Here is a 20,666-nt window from a genome sequence, read left to right as displayed (position 1 = left end):
GCTGCTCAAGACACCCAACCACAAAAAACAAGTACAAAAATCATTCAGATACTTTACACTATGTTCCAATAACTCTATATGGCTAATTTCTTTAATTACACCATTTGAATGATTTGACATTTCACCTACTTTTACCAGAACTATTCAAATTACAGTACAGCTTCTCTAACACACACACACACACACACACACACACACACACACACACACACACACAGTCCGATAACTCATAATTACTGTATCTGGGTTCTTTGTATTTTAACTTTTACATGCGATTGGGAAAGAAGGATATCAGCAAAGCCAGAACTTTATGAAATAAGTGTGTACATTCAAACTTTTAGTCACATTGTTAAATAAATGTGAATTGGCTATAGTGTGCATTCAAAGAATAAGGGAACGTTAACTAAACATTATTTAGGCAAAAGGGGGAGTTTGTTGTTTCAATAGGAGAATAATGTGTACATTGTTAAGATTGCAGCATACAAAATACCAGGTCAAGAACCATTTTTAAATCGATTGTCTAAGCTATCAGTTGTAAAGCTGTTCAATTGTCTATTGTTATAGGTTAAACTTGAATTAGTAAAATATCTCTGTCATACAAACTATTGTTACATGTATTTCCTGTTTAATACAATTGCTTAGAAAATGTAGTTACCACAATCTGCTACAGGAACATTATATTAAAGACTGTACTGTAAATATAGTTACCAATACATTCTAAATTAAAGGTTGATTTCAGCATCCAAAAACAAACACTACATTTAAAAAGGGTGTGTTTAATATACATGATGGGGTGAGACAATTCTTAGCCCCAAACACTTCATCACCTTCACCTCAAATCCACATCTGGGCATCTAAAGCGAGACAGAGATCTGAGAAACCATAAATTTAGAATGTAAAGCCCCTAAAATGCTCTCAAAGAGATTTACCTCTACTTTCTTGCCTTGCAGATGACCTGTTATACTGTCCCAAAGGTATAACATCTAAAGTATTCCGCTTCAATGTCTCATCTATGGAGAAAAATTCTACCAACTTGTTCCGAGCAGAGTTTCGTGCTCTGAGAGTGCCCAACTCTAGTGCCAGCAGGAACGAGCAGCGCATTGAGCTCTATCAGGTAAATACATTATTTAATTCAGTTGACAGAGTTTGGTAATGAATATTAAGAGCTAATGTACATCCACATTATATCATTTTCACTGAGATATGATGGATAGAGTCATGCCATGCAGGAATAAAGTACACAGCGATGAGCAGATTTAATCGAAACATTAACGGAAGGACACTATAGTGGAAGAGGATGATCCTTAACAACTTCATTAGCCAAGTATCGCTCAGAAGAGGAACATGATTCTGATTTATGAATGATTTCTTATAATTTCCAGATTCTAAGAATTCATAATTCTCAATTTTGGAGCCATGTGGAGAACAAATCTTGAGCAAAGCTATAATATTTGACCGGGCCATTAAACTGACAGACATTTCTAAGACAAACACAAAATTCATACCTAACATTTACTGGCATTTACTTCTTTTTCATATTTTTAGGTAGTAGAAATATGTGTGTTTATACCACAGTGCTCTTGAATTTTTCCATTCTGATTGGTCAGATTTTCACGAGTTTTTTTTTATAAAGGATGAATATCGATAAAAAAAAAAAAAGATAGGTTGTATTAATGTACTCGCTATAAGGCGATCCTTTCTAACAACCTACATTGACATTTGTATAGGAGATTAAATAGAGTAAACAATTTGTGTAATTGTTGATATGGTAAGATCTTTTGTAAGGTGATGTTCAATTAATAATTTTGGAAGGAGTCTCAGTTTCAGTGGACCTATACAATTAGGGTTTACAGCATAGGAAAGTCTCGGTTTACAGAGGCAGTGGACCCAGAAGCAAAACACAGATACTGTCACTGCAGTCAATTCAATATTTATTAAGATCAGGGTGAAGGAAGTGTAGTTTTTTTATCTCAACCTGTTCACCCGGGGAAAGAACTTTCATCCACCTCCAGTTATAGTCCCAGATGAAGTGACAATAGAAGTTGGCAAAACAGGAATAATTTTTTTGTTATTTGTAATAAGTTGCTCAGTCTGGGCAACTCTGCATTCGCCCATTTTTTCTTGGTGCCTGCTTTGACCAACCTGCTCCCAATGATGTACCCCCAGTAAACTGACACATGGAATTCACAATTTGTCCATTTTGATGCTAAAGAACTTAGTGAACATGAATGGATTGTTTTTTTGGGTGTACCGGAAGTAGACCAGGGTGTCATTTAGGAGTGTCCGTGAAGGACATAACCACTAGAAGTGGTTGAGAAGAGTGTTAAAGGCAGTCTTACACACATATCCTTCCCCTACATGGACCAAGTAGTAGGCATTCTGATTGTATGGCTTAGTAAAGATAGTAGCTCGATGTAGGGGTTTAAAGGCTAAGTTGATGACTAGTAAGGGGTATTTCTTCTTAACCATGATGTTGTTGAGGCCATTCTTTATTCTTGGCCTCAAACAAGAAGGTAAGGATTATGTATGGATATGGCCACAAGGTATTTGGAGGGATCGGTAGACAGGTCTGGAGATTCAGGGTTATGAGTGATTTTGGTGGTCCCTACAGGAGGAAGAGCTATAGGCAAGTGTAGTGGGCTCCTGTGACTTTTTCTTACTGACAATTTGATGTGGGGATTATATTTGGTCAACCATGAATGGCCCAACACCAGAGGAGAGAATGGTAAGGAAATAAGATTCAGCTGGACACACTCTCTGTGCTTGCATGAGACGAGGCGTAGTGGAGCTGTACGGTGAGTAACAAGGACCATGGTCCTCCTATTCCAAGCACAGATGGTGATTGGGGGCTTCAGTGGTTAACTGGACGTTAACTTTGTGTCCAGGAAGGGATGGAGAGTTTGTTGGGACAAAGAGTGACAGGAAGGTGATGCTGAAGTTCAGTAAGGGAAGAAATCTGGCTCACCCAGCAAGGGGTAAGCCAAGCCTGAACCAGCTGCATGGGCAGAGGGAAGTCGGGTAGGCTCTAAAGCTGGGTGGATAATCGGGGAACTGGTTGGGCAGCTGAGTGCTGAAGCAGCAGCAGCCTGGTTGGATCATTCCATATACTGCTCCCACATGCGGTCAACGTGTCAGGTGGGTGGGGGGCTACCAGCGAGTCGAGGGTTTTCGACTCGTCTCTGAGAGCCAATTTGTCCTTAATGCACCACTGATGCCATCTAGAAATGACCTTGGGAGACCTTGGGAGAGCTGCATCATTCAAATCAGATTCTGTGGCCAGATCTGAAATTCTGCTGAATACTGCGGGACTCCTGGTGAAGCGAGAGTAGCCCCCTGGCAGTTCCCTTCCTGGTACTAAATGGACCAACACTCGCTTCAGTTCCTTAATTAAGAAAAAGAAGAATGCACACAAAGCTAGTTGCTACTTCCAAACTGCCATAACACTCCCCATGAGCATAAAGATGGCAGTATGATCAGTGGCATAGGACATTAGTCACTGGCAGAACACAAGCTAACACAGGGTTTAGTGGTGGCATGATCTATAGGTGCATGGATTTGAGCACTCTGTAGGTGAGCCTATAGGCTGGGCTGAGCAGCCTATAGTGGAAGACCAGCAAGCAAATGAAGCTGGAAGTGGATCCTAGGCACAGAGGGAGAGAAATATAAGCATGGTAAGAGAAAAATAAACAAAACGTTAACACAAAGGATACCGCAGTGAGAGCCAGAACACTCTGGTGATGAGTGGTTGAAAAGCTGGGGTTTATATATGCTGCTGTCTAATAGGGAATAATTAAACGAGTGAGCTTGCTAATTCGTTAGCCACGCCTAGCGTGTACACAAATAAGGACCTGGAAACACGGAAGGATGATGCAAGAGGTGAGTGAAGATCATGACAGAAAGTCTTTGTGGTTTCTCAGCAATATGAAGTAAATACTTTTTGTCTTAATGGCTTTAAGTGAGAGACAAAGAGTCTGATGAAGGAACGTGTAAATAAAAGTAGTTTTTAGTCAATAAAAACAGGGATTAATATCAAAGAAAAATCATTTTATCACATCCAGTTAGTGATAAAACAATTGAAATGGTATTGGGATTGTAGGTGTATATCTCACAAACAGGCAAACACTTTGTTTTTCTTAGTTAAAAAGCTTATGTTATCTGCAGGTCTGTCCTATGCAGTAAAAGCGATCAAAACACATCCTAATTCCTAACAAAAACCAAGATTTTAACCTCGGTTTCTTATAGAAATGCTTCTTTTAAATTTCACCCAACTCCCAGGCAACCAGTTTATTTCTAGTCATTATTATATATGATCATGACTCTGAACATGGGACCAAAAAAGGATACTGAAGTCCTCCAACTCTTGGTTCTTCAGTTTTTTTTCCAAAGCGCTGATCTTTATTCCAGGCACTGAATGGATTATACAGGAGTGTATTTGCACAATTCGGCTGAACAAAGGAAGTATTCTGAGAAAGCCTGACTAAAGTTTGCATTCTGCCTCTGTCATATTCAGAGCACTGTAATGTAATACATCAGTGAGGATGGGAGTTTTAGGAGATAAATTGTGCGTAGTGTCATATTATATATACACACATCTACTATGTGTGCACATGTATATACTACCACTATCTATAAATGAGGTGAGGGGGGATTTTTCAGTCGGTTTCCTCATTAATCTCCCATGAGAGACTGGGAGCCGTGATCAGGTTCCAGCATTTCCTGCCAGGGAGACGTGTGTCTCCGGCCCTGCAGGGCTACACTTTAGGCCTATCCTGACAGGCCTCCAGATGGTTTCCAGGAGCTGTGCAGGAGATAGAGGCAGTGTCAGCCACTGAAAGAGAAAGAGGGAGATGGAGGAGTGTATGTGCGCCCCCACAGTGTTCGTTTGGCCAAATCTCTAGTCTAAGCGTGGGCTGCATGAGTGGTCTCCGAGGACCTCCAGCATTAGCCAAAGTCTCACAGGAGGTAAGATTAAGTCCTAAAGGGCCACAGAAACTTTGCTTTTCCCACCTTCTGTTGTATTCTTTTGTATGCCTGATGGTATATGGGGGAGTGATTTTATCAAGCAGACCGATGAGTCAGATGTTGTGGTGTAGACTTTTGGAACTTCTTGAGCTGGACATAACTTCTGGTCTGATCATATTTTGCGTTTGGGATAACATTATTACGAGTGCAGACCAAAGCTGTGTAAATGTTGGAGCAGCCTTTATTTCCAACTGGTAAAGAACACTAAATGCAAGCATTAACATGCAATATGGGGATATCTCTCACACACGGAGTCAGATTTTCCATAAGCGAGAGTGGAGAATGCTTTGGCCTCGGGCATCCTTGAGTGTCTGGCTCAGACAGTGCTGGCCAGGCCAATGTCTGGAGTGTGTGTGAATATGAGTGTGTTTGCTTAGTGTATTTTACCATATGCCCCAACTACTCATACTGTCAATCAGATGTTTTATTTTTACAAACAAAAAAAACCCCCCATAAACACTGTCTCAAGAACAATCTGACTTCAAATTATGGATTTAGGCAATGTCCTCCTTGTCCTTCACCTCATATGGAATATCGAAGTGTTCCCCTATGCAAACTCAAGATGTTACTGTTTTATGTTTCTTCAGATCATGAGACATGATGAGCATATAGCAAAGCAGCGGTATATTGGGGGAAAGAACATCTTGACCAAAGGAACGGCTGAGTGGGTCTCTTTCGATGTTACAGAGACTATAAGAGAGTGGCTCACACACAGAGGTGAGTTACAAGGAGCGAATCAGTTGTACAGTATATTGTATGATATAATGATGTATAATATCATGAAAGATATCAGACATTCAGGACATCTAATAAAAGACCATCTTGATATTTTGATATTGAAATTTTTACGGTGAAAAGATTTAAAATGAATAGCAAAAGATTTTGGTATATAGTTGTTGCATTGCTTTTGAGTTGGTGATGATCATTATACAAAAGTAAATAGCTTAAATATCAGCCCCTTAAACACAAAGAAATGTTTTGGTGCGTTCAAACGTCCACACTTTTGTGATTGCATATATGTTCTGTTAATTTCAGTGTCAACAGTGAATCATTCACATCGCTAGTATAATGGAATAATGAGAAGGTTTGCCTAAAAGAAAATTGGAAACTTGTACTGAAGAAAATCATTCAGAATATAAACGTTTGCTAGCAAGTAGCAGTTGTCCAAATCTTAGCTGGAAAAAGAAGGATTGGAATGAACTGCTAAAATGACAATGTATGAATTATAGTTTCAGGAAGTAAAAACAACAGTCTGTATTAATATGAAAATACATTTGACAGAGCATAGGATTACAAACCATGTGGTCAGCGACTAGCATAAATTGTATGCAAAAAAATTATACTTTATGATTTATCTTTGTTTGACTGCACAAATTTTATGAAAGACAATAATTTAAAAGAAGGAAAACTGCCATAAATGCCGTTGGTCTGAATTTGGTCTTTTCTCTGTGCTGTGCAGAGACTAATCTTGGCCTGGAGGTCAGTGTGCACTGTCCCTGTCACACCTTTAATCCCAATGGTGACATCATTGAGAAAAAGCATGAAGTGCTAGAGGTCAAATTCAAAGGTAAGCCAAACTAACATTTTGGGTATTGGTATTCCAGCATGGGAATACAAGCTCTCTAATGTAATCCTGAAGTAAAAGTATTCTTATTCTTGATTTAAAATGCTGTTTAAAACACTTGTAATAGGTCATACGTCATCATCAATATGCAAATCAGAGGTAGCACAGACTATTGCTTAGATGCTCTTCATTATTACAGGTCATCAGTCATTTTATTGTCACCCGATCTCGGTATTTCTCTACCAGTTTTATCTAGAATAAAATCATTCTCTTCTGAATTTTCATCCAAAACATATGGGTTTGAGTTGTAGCTGGAGATAATGCTCAGAGCAAGACAGAGATCGTGAGCTCAATCATGGGAACGTGCTTAGGTCTGGAATCTCGCTTAGCAATGGGGGCCCCAGGGTCTGGGGGGGATTGGAAATGCTCCCTAACTCCATCAGCAGTCTCCGCGGCAAGGAATGCATCGCTGCCACGGGCGCTCAGACTTTTGGATCTGACTTAAAAGGGGGCGTCCGTATCCACTGGCAACATCCATCTTGGGACCTGAGCTGCTTTTTCTATCAGCGACAGATTGGATGAGCAGACAGGCAGTGGAGAATAAGAATAGAGAGATAAGATGCTACCTCAGTAGGAGCTTGGAGATGCTTTCTTCAACATGCAGTGAGCTGTGTTTAACCCCCTTAGGTATGGATGGAGATTACTTCGAGAACATTGGCCGGCTTGGTAAGCAGAAGGAGCAACCCCTGCCACATCTTATCCTGATGATGCTGCCGCCCCATCGCCTGGACGTGCCCCCTACATCCAGACGCCGCAAACGGGCCCTGGATACAAACTACTGCTTCTCGTAAGGGGGCGCTATATTTTGTCGTCGTTGCGTCATTAAATGCGGATTCATTTTTTACATGAGTAGATCGTGTAGGAAAGCAGACATTCTTTGCTTTAAAATCCATTGGAAGAAATCAGTATTACACAACATACAGGCACAATAAAAAAAAGACATCACTGAAGTGAGTTTACCAGCCTTCTCTGGTTCACATTCCAATTAGTATTAGCACACCATGTTTCCCGTGAGACGCTGTATGACTAAACTATTTAATTGGCATCTTTAAGCATGATATAAGAATCAAGTTGGGATCTGTCCCTGTATTCAAATTAGAGAAGGCTTATGTGTGAGGCACACAAGCTCCTTATAGCCATGATGCCTGGGTTTACCTTCCGACAGCATTAGACACCTGGGCCAAGTCCAGGAGAGGAAAGAAATGACACACCTCACAGTGGAATTTCTGAGCCTCCGAAAGGCACAGCTTTAGCTGTTTATAAGGCAATACAGAATGAAAATAGAAGGCTTAAAAACGTCAAGTAAGAATTGGCTGCATTACTTCATTGAGGCTATGGAAATGTCATTGGATGAATGCAGCAGCAGTGCCAAGAAAGCAGAGTAGCAGAATATAAAAAAAAGGAGTATAGTGCAATAAGGAAATAAATCGCAAAGCACTGCAGCAGATGATCATCCCGTGTTTGTCTTTCTTCCTCTACTGCAGTAATTACGAAGAGAACTGCTGTGTTCGCCGCCTTTACATCGATTTCCGACAAGACTTGGGCTGGAGATGGATCCACGAGCCTAAAGGGTATCACGCTAACTTCTGCTCAGGGCCATGTCCTTACTTGCGCAGCGCTGACACCACACACAGCTCGGTGAGAAACAGTACAATTTTCCTTAAAAATGTTTATATAAAGATTTTGTATAAAGATGAATGCAATTTTCTTGGCGTACTAATATGGACTGTTAATCAACACCAATTAGATTTAGATATAGCAGGCTGATATGAGATAAATATAAACTAAATGTATGGCAGGCATGTGCACCAGTGGAAGTAAAAATTCAGTCCACCATAAAATCTTTTTTAATCACTTAACATTTGTTTTACTGTTGCGGCGAGTCTCAAATTAAGCACCAAAACCCGTCGTGATGCACGCATTCGGCAATTAAAACCGTCCGTGCGGAAACAGCAAATGTCCGCTTGGTATCCTGATGATTTAAGTAATTTAAAACAGCATGACTATTTAAAATATTCACAAAAATATTTTGTCTATATGCTATATGTTGAGCGTTATTTCACTAACAATAAACATACATTTGCATAAAGCATTCATATTTGTCTATGGCCATGTTGATTAGAGTATTAAATACTTGAAAAGTGTTAATTTAAGGTACATTTACAGCAGATAAAATGTGCGCTTAATAATGAGTTTTCTCATGACAATCATGCGATTAATCGCAATTATATATTTGAATCAACTGACAGCACTAAAATAGCCACACACACACACACACACACACACACACACACACACACACACACACACACACATTAAAGCTTGGTCCAGCTCAGTTGCAGATTTCCCAAATTTTTTTTTTTTTTTTATTTAATAAAACTTTGTCCATTTTGTTTATTTGCACATAAATAAGTGTTAACTGTAACAATACATTTCCTTGTAGTTGCTGAGCCTGTACAACACTCTGAACCCGGAAGCTTCAGCTTCACCGTGCTGTGTGCCACAGGACCTCGAACCTCTAACCATCCTGTACTATGTAGGACGAACACCAAAAGTGGAGCAACTTTCCAACATGATCGTCAAATCCTGCAAGTGCAGCTGAGAGTTTCAGCACCAGTGGCAGCCCTTCAGAGGTCGTACCACCCTGGCAAGAAGAGGGAGGGTTAGAGGGGCCAGAACTGGACTTAAAAAATACCTCCATTCTTCCTTCTACTTCACTTTCAGGCCCTGGAGCATGACACTTTGAAGCACTACATTTCCTATTATGAGTTTTGTTCCAAGGTGGCTTTGCCATCAAATGCTACTATGCCGACACACGGACCTCCGCACACACCGTTTGGGCTGATTTATCCCCTCCCCCTTTCCCCCCCACCTATACCTGTTGCTTTTACATTTTGAACATTCTGTGCCACCGTACAAATGTCTTGGGCATTTCTGAACCGGCTGAATTATAGTAAACTGACACTTAGTGACTAATACAGAAGCTGCTTTATCCAGAACATCTTAGCAGCTGTGGTCAGGATACAAAGGAAAACTGATAATCCTTACTGGATACATCAAAACAGACTTAAGCGATAATGAGAGCATTGCCTGGCTGACACTCAGGAGACCGTCAGGTTTTTGTTTATAGTGTAAATTCTTGATGCACAGGATTCGTCCTTGCTGAACATTGTACTGTGGTCTTCACAGCTTCCCACACTGTTTGTCTACAAGACAGGCTAACAAATAGAAGACGTCATAAAATAATATTAGTAATGATATATGCTGGAAAGAAATGTTTGTGAGAAAATGTTTTGTTTCGGGTGCTTACCTCTTTTTCCTACCAGACATTTTTTCTTTTAGGTTTGTTTAATAGGCCTTTATAAAGCAGACTGTGTAAAATATTGTATGACACTTCATGAAACCAGATCACAAAATGTACGTTTTTCTTTTTTTTTTATTGCTATTACCCTTGAAAAAAATCTTTTTTTAATTAAAAGTTAGTCTTGGACAAATAGATTGGATTTGAATCATTTCTGCAAGATTCATGTACATAATACTTTCAAATAAATATAATGCACCATATGATGTATTATTATTATTATTATTATTATCATTATGTTACCTCAAAAAAGTAGTACTACTCTTACACAACTACAGAAATCTCTGTATACGCCTAGTATATAATCTGGGATAACATTACCAGGTAATAACACAGGACATGGATCCCAGCAACAGTGCCTGAATCTGTAACATCAGGAAGCTGATCAGAACATCAGGAAGCTGATCAGAACATCATAACCATAATTCATCATCAGGCATCTTCGGATTTAAGTCTTTCAGTGGTTGGAAGGCTCGCCTGTTCTCTTTCTTACTGCAGACATCTACTAGGCCAGACATACAAAAGCAGTTATTGTAAGGGAAAGCTCAAAAATGCTGGAAGATGTGTGTGATTTCTTTCTTTTTTTTAATGAAATAATGAATGAAGAAGGAGAAAGATACTACCATCCTCATAAAGTTACTAAATGAAAGGCTGACAGCACTGTTCTAAAAACTCGTATACACACATTACATTCTTTTAGCTGTTTTCTTCTCAATTGGAGTAAAAACGTTCTATCTGCAACGGTTTTCCCACCGTGTCTACTATGTTCAAATATCAATCACTCAAAGATTTCATACCATATTTATACATTTTGGTCATACATTTTCAAGATCTGTTTCCACATTGAAATAATTAATGATGCAATATACAATATAAAACATTGACATTGTAAACACTTTTCTGTAAATGACTCAACCCTGAGTTGATAAATGTTTACAGTACAATATCCTCAATGGGGAACATCAGGCTTTATTTTGCATACATCAATAATATACAGTAAATTCCTGGCCAGACATTTTGATTAAAAATAACGAATGACCTGTAACTAAACAGAGAAATGCCATTTATTCTAATTAACTTGTGTCAAAGAATATGTTGTGGTTTTGCAAAACATTAACAGAACCCAACAATTAGTCTTGTAGACTGTCAGGCTGTCTAAAATATTCAACTTTTGACTCTTCATGAAATGGGAATTCTGCCCTGTCGAGTTGTAAATGGATTGTGTACACTGCTGAATGGTTACGCGTTTACATTTTTAATAGAAAGACACTGAAAAGAATCCCTTGATTTATCAACCATGGACTGTTAATGAAGTACACCAATCGTTGATACAATAGAGCCATTATGTCCTTTAGATTCAGTCGTTTTACTCGGCTAGCAGGAGTGCAGTACATTGGGAAGTGATCATAAAATACATCACACAAAGTAATAAAACTCAATACACAAGCAGACTGTGGCACCGTAACGAGGCACTTGTGGAAAGGATTATGGTCTCGACTGACATAGTGCTTACTGATACGTGAGGGTATGTGTTCTGATCACAATCTCTACTACCAGGGAATTGTCCTTTGGCAATATTTTATAATCAACACTAATGCTCTTTTTAATCAGCCTTAATGCTCTTTATAATCAGCATTCTTGAATCTTAAAGTGTTTATATGAAAGCGCTTATTCTAAGAATTCATCATTTCAGCGTATCCACAAGGACTTGTATGCTGGGAAATCAATATAAATGGATTGTTAAAAATAAATAAATAAATAAAAATTGATACAAAAATTACAGTTAGACAACTGATCAATTGAGGCTTAAAGGCCTTTCCCAGCTCTGACAGCTTGGTGCTGGAATTTAAACTCATGACAGTCTGATGCAAAGTCTAATGCCGTAATCACTGAGCTACGGTACCACCTCCCTACATAATGCCATTACACCAGTGTCATAGCTTTGTGAAGCTCAGTAAGGGGTTCACGACAGAGGACTTGTTTTTGTTTTTCAGTGAATAAACGAGGCCGCTGAGGTAATAATTGTTTACAGCCACAAGAACATAAAGAAAATTACTTGCCCTGGAGACAACTACAACATAATAGTGATCTAGTCTGTAAATGTGTTTTAATAAATAATAATAATTAGTTGTGGTATAATAAGAATAAAAATCATCAGCTTACTCGTCTGATCAGTTCTAGTGCTCAGACTGAGAGGCTGAGTGGAGTTAGCAGCTGCTGTTGCCAGTCTATTCACAGTCTTTTGATGGCAGCAGTTGCAGGGTGAGAATGGGGCTGGACAACTGCAGCAATAGGACGGGGAGGAACTGAAGGCCACCGGAAAATCTTGGGCCATGGAACAGATCTGCGCTCGTGTCAAAGCCAGGGATTTCTTACACAGCATGCTATCCTCACAGCCACATGCTGTCCAAAAAAAATAAATAAGGTCGGTTTTATGTCAGACACGGTCTCAGGGGTAGCAGCATTTGTCAGCTGTTCCTCCACCAGAAGAAAAGATATGATTCTTGTCTAGTGCGGAGGCCGGGACATGAAGTGAGATAACAGTGAAACAAGATTAGCTAGCAGAGAATATAAAACATGTTGATGGTATGCTAGCTGCAGAGTGAGGAAGTCACTGTATTATTTTTAGAAATACAGAAATAGGAAGGAATATATATATATATATTTACACAAACGTGTTTAGTTTGCTTTAGTTTTGTATTTGTAAGCTATAGATGCTAAGTGGAACGTCTAAATTATTAGTTTTAAAGGACAGTGATTGGCTTAATTATAGCATGAATCCATAAACAGCTACATAAAATAAAGATATTAAAATAAATAAATAAAGGTAGCTCTTATTAAATGATTGTCAGACACAAAGAGTTGTATGAACAATTTCATCTCTAACTCCTACCTAAACATGATGCTTGTGCGTTGTAACACCAAACTAACTGCTAAAGAAAGCGATACCTGACAATAGCAATAATGCAACCTAGTATAATAGCTAACAATGAGTGACAGCAGGCCATTTGGGATTATATAGCAACAGATTTAGGGCAATTATGTGATGGAGGCTTGCAGCTATAAGTTCCCCTCTCTTATTATCCACATTAGACTTGTAGCAGCAGTGGAAAAAGTGAAAAAGCACATTTTCTTTTACCCTATACACCTCAAATGATTCACTGTATTCTGGGAAGAATGGAAGAATTGTAGACATTTTAGTCGAACTATTCATTTAATAGATGCTTCTATTCCCTCATGGTAAACCGTAGTCACACTCGGGTCTGAATGATAAAAATGGTTTCTGTGAAGAAATCCAACACCAGCAGGTAATCGCTGAACCAGCCCTCGCTCAGTCATCTAGGTCTGGATCTGTGAGTGTGGAATAATTTGCTGTACATGGACAGACCTGAGAAAAGAAAAAGAAACGGAAGATTAAACTGTAAGGTATTTTCTAAAATATTTGTGGATATTCATGACCACCTTGAGCATTCACAGAAATTGAACATTCCCACAATAAAATACAAAAAAAAAACAGGATATCGGCTGCTGATGCTTCTTCCTCCCTTCCTGTTAGGGAACAGATCCTGGGTTTACAGTAGATGTGTTGCTTCAGTCCATGTTTTACTCAATACATGAGGTTATGTAAGCTCCGAGCAGTAGCAGAAGCTGGAGCTGTCTTGCCCCTGTGTCCTTCTCACTCTTTGGTCTATCTCCTGGCCTAGAGCCAGTCTTCCAGGAGAAAAGAAATTCCAAGTGCAGTCGGAGCTGCTGTGTTTGTGCTCCCAAACAGTATTCTCTTTCATTCCCTCTCCGCAGACTCTGTTTATTTTGGTGCTCTTTTACACTGTTAGGCCTTACGGCGCAAGAGAACGAAAACATCAGACCCAACTTCCAATCCAGTGACATGACTGCTGGAAGCAGCTTTTCCAAGCTCAGCAAGATGAGAAGTGGGGGGAATAAAAGAAAGAACGGGAAGCGTTCCTCTTCTTTTTTTTCTTTTTTTTAAACCATACATTCCACCTTGATATACCTTTTTTTTAAATTATTTACATTCATACCGAGTTCTGTGATTAAACAGACAGCAAAGGAAAAAAAAATGAATCCAATGCCAATTGAATAAGAAAAGAAAAAATAAAACACCAAAGCACAGAGAAAATGAGGCCCTATGTGGTTTTTGGTTTGGAAGAACTTTACACGGCACTGCCAAAACCAAGCAAAAGGTTGAAAGAAAAGTCTAATTGGTCGGCTCTTTGTTTGATTTAAAATTTTTAGGGGTACATGGTGAAAGTTCTCATTGGAACCAGGCCTAGGTTACAGGTCTAGGCACACCACGTGTAAACTTTCTGGTAAATGTAGGCGTAGTACTGTTGAACATTCCACACCCCTCAAAAAAGTGTTATTCAGCCCAAAATCAATCCTATTCACTGATTTAAAAAACATCTCCTGGTTTTCGCTGGTACAAAATGTTAAATTCTACAGCCTGAAATTACAAAAGACAATTCCAGAGAAATGTATTTTGATTGCCGTGTTTCTCTCTCTCTTTTTTTTTTTTAAGCGATCAACAATTACCTAATCATCATCGTGGTTCTTTTAAGTTGCCAAACTATTTCACTACATGTGCTTCAGCAGGGCAGGCAGTATGCCGGGCATCTGTTTTTATCAGCAAATGGAAATAAAGCGGGAATGAGCCTTTAGTTGAGCATGGAGAACAGTGAGTGAATGCTAATGGTAGGCCTAAATAAAAACATGGTGAATAGGATATAGAAATAAAGCAGTGAACAGATCGAGCATCAGAGAGAAAGTGACAGATGCACCCTGACGGCTGATCACTGAGAATGCTGCCTGAATAGATCAGCTCTAACTCCCTGTCACAATCGATCAGAGCAACTCACTTATCTTAGCACAAAGCCACAGAGGGCCCTTTTCACACACAAACCATCATCACAGCAAAACAACGCATGGCTGCACTTTACTTTGTGTTATCCCTTTTACTCTTTTATCTCTTCCCGCTTTTCCTCACACGATTTAGGTGCCATGCACCTCCCAAATCTCTTTCCACATACAATGGAAAAATGCATTCATGAAATTCAGAAGCAGCTCCCAATGAGTTTATAGGACATCTGGTGAAACACTCTGAAAGAGAAAAAAATAAGGGGCAAAAAGCAGGGAAATTACTGTCCACTGTACACTTTTGCTCATGCAAAATTTGTCATTTTTGGAGTTTTTTCTTTCTTAATTCTAAGAATTGGAGTGCGAATACGTGACAAAGTGAAGATGCCCTTTTTTCGGACGGTTTCGATCAGACAAACAGATGTGCAGCAGCTTAAAATACTTAATATCACTGTTACTGCAATAAAATCAACAGTTCCTCCAGACCATTTCTCAGGCTCCAAGGTGGAAAGTGTTGTGCAACTCTAAAAAGATGAGTGTGAGCATGCGCAAGAGAGAAAGAGAGAAAGTGTGTGCTCAAATTCACTCTCACATAGTGCAGAAGAAGACAAACTCATGGGCTCCAACAGACACTAAACTATGTGTAACAGTGTTAAGAAAGGTTTTTGAGGAACGGAAAAACGTCCATGTTACCCGTAGTAAAACATTCTCTTTAATTCATGTCATTATGCAGGGTGTCTCAGAAAAGTCTCCATACGGTGGGAAACCAAGTTTAAAAGTAAAAATAAATAAATGAATAAGATCTGCACTGGAAGAAGGTACTGAGCTGTATCTTCTTCCAGCGCAGATCTTTTCAACTCTAGTAATTTCAAAAGCCATGAGCAACATGGCAGCTTGTTTTGTGGTTTGTAATTGCAGATAATTTGTGTACTGACATGAGAGGGTGGACTTAAACACAGTAAAAACGCCTGCAAAGTAAAGAAAAATGCTATTGTCTTTGGTCTAGATAACAGACTAGCCTGCCTTTTTCAGCAAATCCGTGGCAAAAAAATCAATAATCGATTATTTCAGTAATAACCTTTGAATATATCCTAGCAAAATCACACACTCAACTAAACAAAGAATAGTGTCAGAACACTATATAACGCGATCACTATATAATTAAGCAAAAATATCGAATATAATATGGGAGGAAACACATGTTATGTCCACTGATGATATCAACAGCTAAGAATACTGGTGTATCCATTAGGTTTCTCTTGTCCCCCTAAAGAATTGCCACAGCAAATCATTACGATGTGGATTTTTGGATTGATGTGCTACCCTGTGCTCACACCAGAAGCGATTTTTCAAAAGGGCGTTTTTGTCTCTAGTTTATTGCTGGTTGTCATGGTTTCAGTGAAAACACCAGGCTAGTGTGTTATCCACACAAATGACAATATTAGTCTAAGTGAGTTAAAGAACTTTTTAAACAAATTCTGTGATCAGTAGTCTGATGTCTTCCCACAAAATATTTATTAGTTTGCAAAAGCATTTGCATTGTGGTGCATCGAGGTCTGCTCGCTGAATGAATTTAAAACAGTGTCCTTCATGACCATTGACTTCTAATTTAGTCTCAAAGGGTTTGTCGTACCTAAACCAAAAAACATCAACATCAGCAAATATCAACATTTGGCTCAGGAGCTGTGGGTAGGAAGTAATATGTGCGATCAAAAGGAAGAAAAAAACATTGTCCCAATGGTAACGATGTAGCTGCCAAATCACCACACTGAACATTTGCAGGTTTTGCTCAATTTTAAAGTTCCCATGAAACAACATTTTAAGTTTCGGGGCTTTTAGATATGTGAACCCTAAGGTCATTTAATATCTAATAAGCCCAAAATAATGACAAAATTTGCATTTTGGAGACATATGCATTGATCAACCAAAATAACCAAAATCGCATCAACCAAAATAAACATAATTGACATAATTCTGCACTTCTCATCAGATTATCTTTCCAATCAACTGCCCAACATTGTAAAACTTATCCTGCTATAGTTGAATGAAAGAAATCATGTAAGTAAGAATGGGTTGTAAATATGACTTTGGCTATTCAAACATTTTAGTTTTTCATGTGTAAGTTCGTTGAGAAACCATTTGACAGAATTTTTCTCTTTTTGGCTGAAAAATAAAATTTCATGGCACATACATGGTACTAATTTTCAAGTACACATTAGCCTGGACTGTAAGGTAAGGTACTAAATGCTACCAGCTATATGTAAAGAAGAAGGAGACAAACTTCACTGCACTTCACAGGCACTATAACACTGTGGGTTTTTTTTCTTTTTAGGTGTATATCGGATTTGTTTTTGAGATACTGCTGTTTGGATTAAACATGAAGAGACAGCACTGACACACGCACACACACACACACACACACACACACACACACATGCACACACACACACGAATGAACAGACTCGTTAAGGGTGAAATTGTTTTTGCACATATTTACTGCTGTGCACAATTGCTACTAAAATTTCCAGTATTTACATGTGCAGTATTTATTTGTATACAGACAACTCATTTGAACAAACCACTCGTACAGTACTGGTTAGTGCTACAGTGTTTCTGTGTTTAAATTGTTTTTGAGTGTCCATTTTTGTTAATGTATGAAGTCTGATGTAGCACCTTGGCCCTGGAGGAACGTTGTTTCGTTTCAGTGTGTACTGAAGTGTATATGGCTGGAATGATAATAAATGATTTTCAATTGAAGTCACATAAGATATTCTAACAACTGTATAACCTTTACAGACCTGGACATGCGGCACTGATCAGTAACGCTGTCAGTATGTCAACAGAAGGATAAAACTAGCTAGTAAACCCAACATGCACATGCACATTTAGCATGTGTTTGACAAGGTCCAGCTCACTTTCCAGGCAGATTTCATTCCTGTCTGTCCTTTAGAGACGACCCTAATACAGGAGGACCTCAAACTGAACTCTCACATGTATGAGTTTTGTCTCGCATGTTAAATAAGAAGAGAAAACACAGAAATGAGGCCCTCTGAATTGCGCAACCGATTAAGTAAGTATTATTAACTTTATTGATGCTATCGGCATACGCGTCGCTGGCCAAGTGGAAATAGGCCAGGGCGTTCGTTTGAATCTAAAGATATCTTGTTGCCATGGCACTGGACAAAAAATAAGAGGGTGTGCTAAATAGAGTTCATCAGTGGTGGAATGGTCACTATGCCCAGCTGCCTGGCTCTGGCTGGCTGAGGAAGCCACCTGCCTGGGCATGCGGTCTCTAGAGCTCTCTGCCAACACCAACCATTAAAACAACACAGATATGTGTTCCTACTACAAGCGCAATTAATTAACCTACATAAAGTTCATAGTTGGCTTTCTAAAAACGCATCTTAAAATAGGATCTTTATTTGTTTCATTACAGTGATTTAATTGAAATGTGATATACAAGCCTGAAATACAGATGTGTGCATCTTTGTGCTCACCCGTTTTTCCACATGTGGTGTCATAGACAACCTTTTGTCGACTGGATAAGCCATTTCCGCATGGAGCCTCATAAGGTTCTTGCCTGTTAATAGAGAAACAAAAACAGTTCTATGAGATTAAGGATTCTAACATGACACACGTGACACTTTATTAGAAGCAATAACAGATTAATGACTCCCAAAAAGTTACCAAACAAACATCATTCACAGAGGTGCAAGAACAAGAATAGCATGCTGTGCACTGAGATGGAAAGATAGCTAACCTTTGTAAAAGATGGCTATGCCATTTCTTTCTTCAGGCATGTAAAGCTGCCTGCATGAGGGGGTCTAAAATGTCAAAGGGGCCTAATATGCACATATGCCAGAGCAGTGTGGACTCACTAGCAAAGTGTTTACCAAGCGAGTTTCAGAGAACCTGATCTACATTAGTTTTACTGGGGACATGCACAGTGTTTCATTTTGGTAAAACCTATTTTTGTAGGATAAAATGCATTGAGTTTAAAATGGAAAAGGTCAACTCTCCTCTGTGACACAGTAATCAACAAGATGGCTTCATCTTGTTTTTCCGGAAACAATTTCAATATCACATTTCCAAAAGTGTACTGGTGTGCTTACTGGAATGTCAATATCAACGTTTTTGTTTGTTTGTTTGTGTTTTTTTGGCGCATTTATTTGATGTCGACTAATTACATGCTCTTAATAGCAGACATCGTGGAACCTGTGAGAAATGTTCCCCTTTGCCTGTGAATGGCTCCAATAATTATACCTCTCTGGAAGAACATCTGGCTCTGGAGAGCATGTTAAATCATCAGCTCTGTCCAGGAGGGGAGAAAAACAGGGGCCAGCATGCCTGTAACTCTATACATTAAATCCGCTAAGCATTTTTAGGAACAATAAATAAAGCTTAGCTGGTATTAACCTCTAGGAGCACAACTGTGGCTTGCCAGAGGAGTATTAGGCCTGTAATGAGGGTGCACAGTGAAGCGTTGTACGGTGCACACAGTTGGTCTTTCATATGGCTGCACAAACCCTGGGGGCACTGCAGCAGATAGAAAACTCTCCAATTAAAAAATCCAGCCTGACCAAGCAGGAAGCAACACTTTAGTACTTTATTGGCAATTTGAGTTCAAGGCTCTTTCCACCATTTAGTATGATGGACAGGGTGTTTCAACAAAACACTTGTTGCCCAATTTATACACTCCAATGCATGGGATAAATCCATTCATAATCTAAACCACAGAGTGATTTTTATGGCAGTTAATCCAAGCAGGTCTTATAGGCACTGAAAATAAATAAGAGGAACAATAAATCAGGCCAACACTAAAATCCCTTTTGAATGTTACGCCTTTTGCACAGAGTTCATGTTCTCTCATTCCTACGTTATCTTTTCTCTATCACTTTATTTGTGTGATGTGTAACGTTCTAGCCAATATCAAATTGCAACGACACTATTTTACATTTTAGTTTTTAGACAATGTGTCTTTTACTTTCCTTTAAGCTCGTTTTTAACTTTTACTCTTTGGGTTACAGTTAAAGAAATGGCTCATATAAAAATGGTTGGCTGAGCCCGAAAGAAAAATGGACAGTTATTTATTCATTTATTTTTATTTTTTGCTTGAGGTGGAGCCACGCCATGCTGTAATAGCGCTGTTGTAAATGTCACCCTATTAGTTATGCCACTCTCAGTCCTTGTTTCCCTGGCTACAGCTCCAGAACTCAACACGCTTTGCAAACAGAACATACACACTTTCATATCAATTATTCTACAACTGGCTTCTTTCAGTCCCTTTCGGCTTAAATACCAAAAAACCCTCCAACTAGTATATACGTATAGAGAGGATTCAAACCTAAAAGCCCTTGCATATATAAAGTATGCATGCTAAACTTTGGGGTGGACTTCATACTGCACTGCATGCTTTAATTTCTCTTAATAATACCAGAGATATTTTGATTGTGCTACATCAAATCACTGCTTGGTTCATCTTATTCCAACATACAGGCAGAAACTAAAATCTGTTAAGCCTGTAGTCAAAACAGTGAAGAGATGGACCAGTGAGGCAAAGCAGGAACTACAAGACTGCTTTGAGTGCACTGATTGGAGTGTCTTTGAGGCTGGAACTGACAGCCTGGATGAGCTGACTGACACTGTGACATCCTACATCAGTTTTGTGAAGACATGTGTGCCAACCAAAACCTTCTGCAAGTTCAGTAACAACAAGCCATGGTTCACAGCCAAACTGAAAAACTTCGACATGCCAAGGAAGATGCCTACAGAGGGGAGGACAAAGCT

General features: G+C 39.0%; 2 protein-coding genes across 2 annotated transcripts in view; one reads left to right on the top strand and one right to left on the bottom strand.

The window, feature by feature from the left end:
* The window catches only part of tgfb3 (transforming growth factor, beta 3), a 16,294-nt gene extending 6,154 nt beyond the window's left edge, over nt 1–10,140 (top strand). Inside the window, exons 2-7 of the mRNA XM_046854926.1 lie at nt 951–1,114; nt 5,610–5,739; nt 6,482–6,589; nt 7,274–7,433; nt 8,131–8,284; nt 9,090–10,140. Of these exons, the coding sequence (XP_046710882.1) occupies nt 951–1,114; nt 5,610–5,739; nt 6,482–6,589; nt 7,274–7,433; nt 8,131–8,284; nt 9,090–9,248 (875 nt within the window). The 3' untranslated portion in view covers nt 9,249–10,140. The remainder of the gene's footprint in view (nt 1–950; nt 1,115–5,609; nt 5,740–6,481; nt 6,590–7,273; nt 7,434–8,130; nt 8,285–9,089) is intronic.
* Nucleotides 10,141–10,956: 816 nt separating this feature from the next.
* ttll5 (tubulin tyrosine ligase-like family, member 5) overlaps nt 10,957–20,666 on the bottom strand; it is an 83,150-nt gene continuing 73,440 nt past the window's right edge. The window contains exons 32-33 of the mRNA XM_046854924.1: nt 18,377–18,459; nt 10,957–13,395 (exon numbers count right to left, since the gene is read on the bottom strand). Coding sequence (XP_046710880.1) covers nt 13,343–13,395; nt 18,377–18,459 — 136 coding nt within the window. The 3' untranslated portion in view covers nt 10,957–13,342. The remainder of the gene's footprint in view (nt 13,396–18,376; nt 18,460–20,666) is intronic.

This window comes from Silurus meridionalis, chromosome 8, assembly GCF_014805685.1.
Source record: "Silurus meridionalis isolate SWU-2019-XX chromosome 8, ASM1480568v1, whole genome shotgun sequence".
Classification (NCBI taxonomy): domain Eukaryota; kingdom Metazoa; phylum Chordata; class Actinopteri; order Siluriformes; family Siluridae; genus Silurus; species Silurus meridionalis.
Note: the sequence above shows the minus strand (reverse complement) of the source record. Positions and strands in the feature narration are given on the sequence as shown.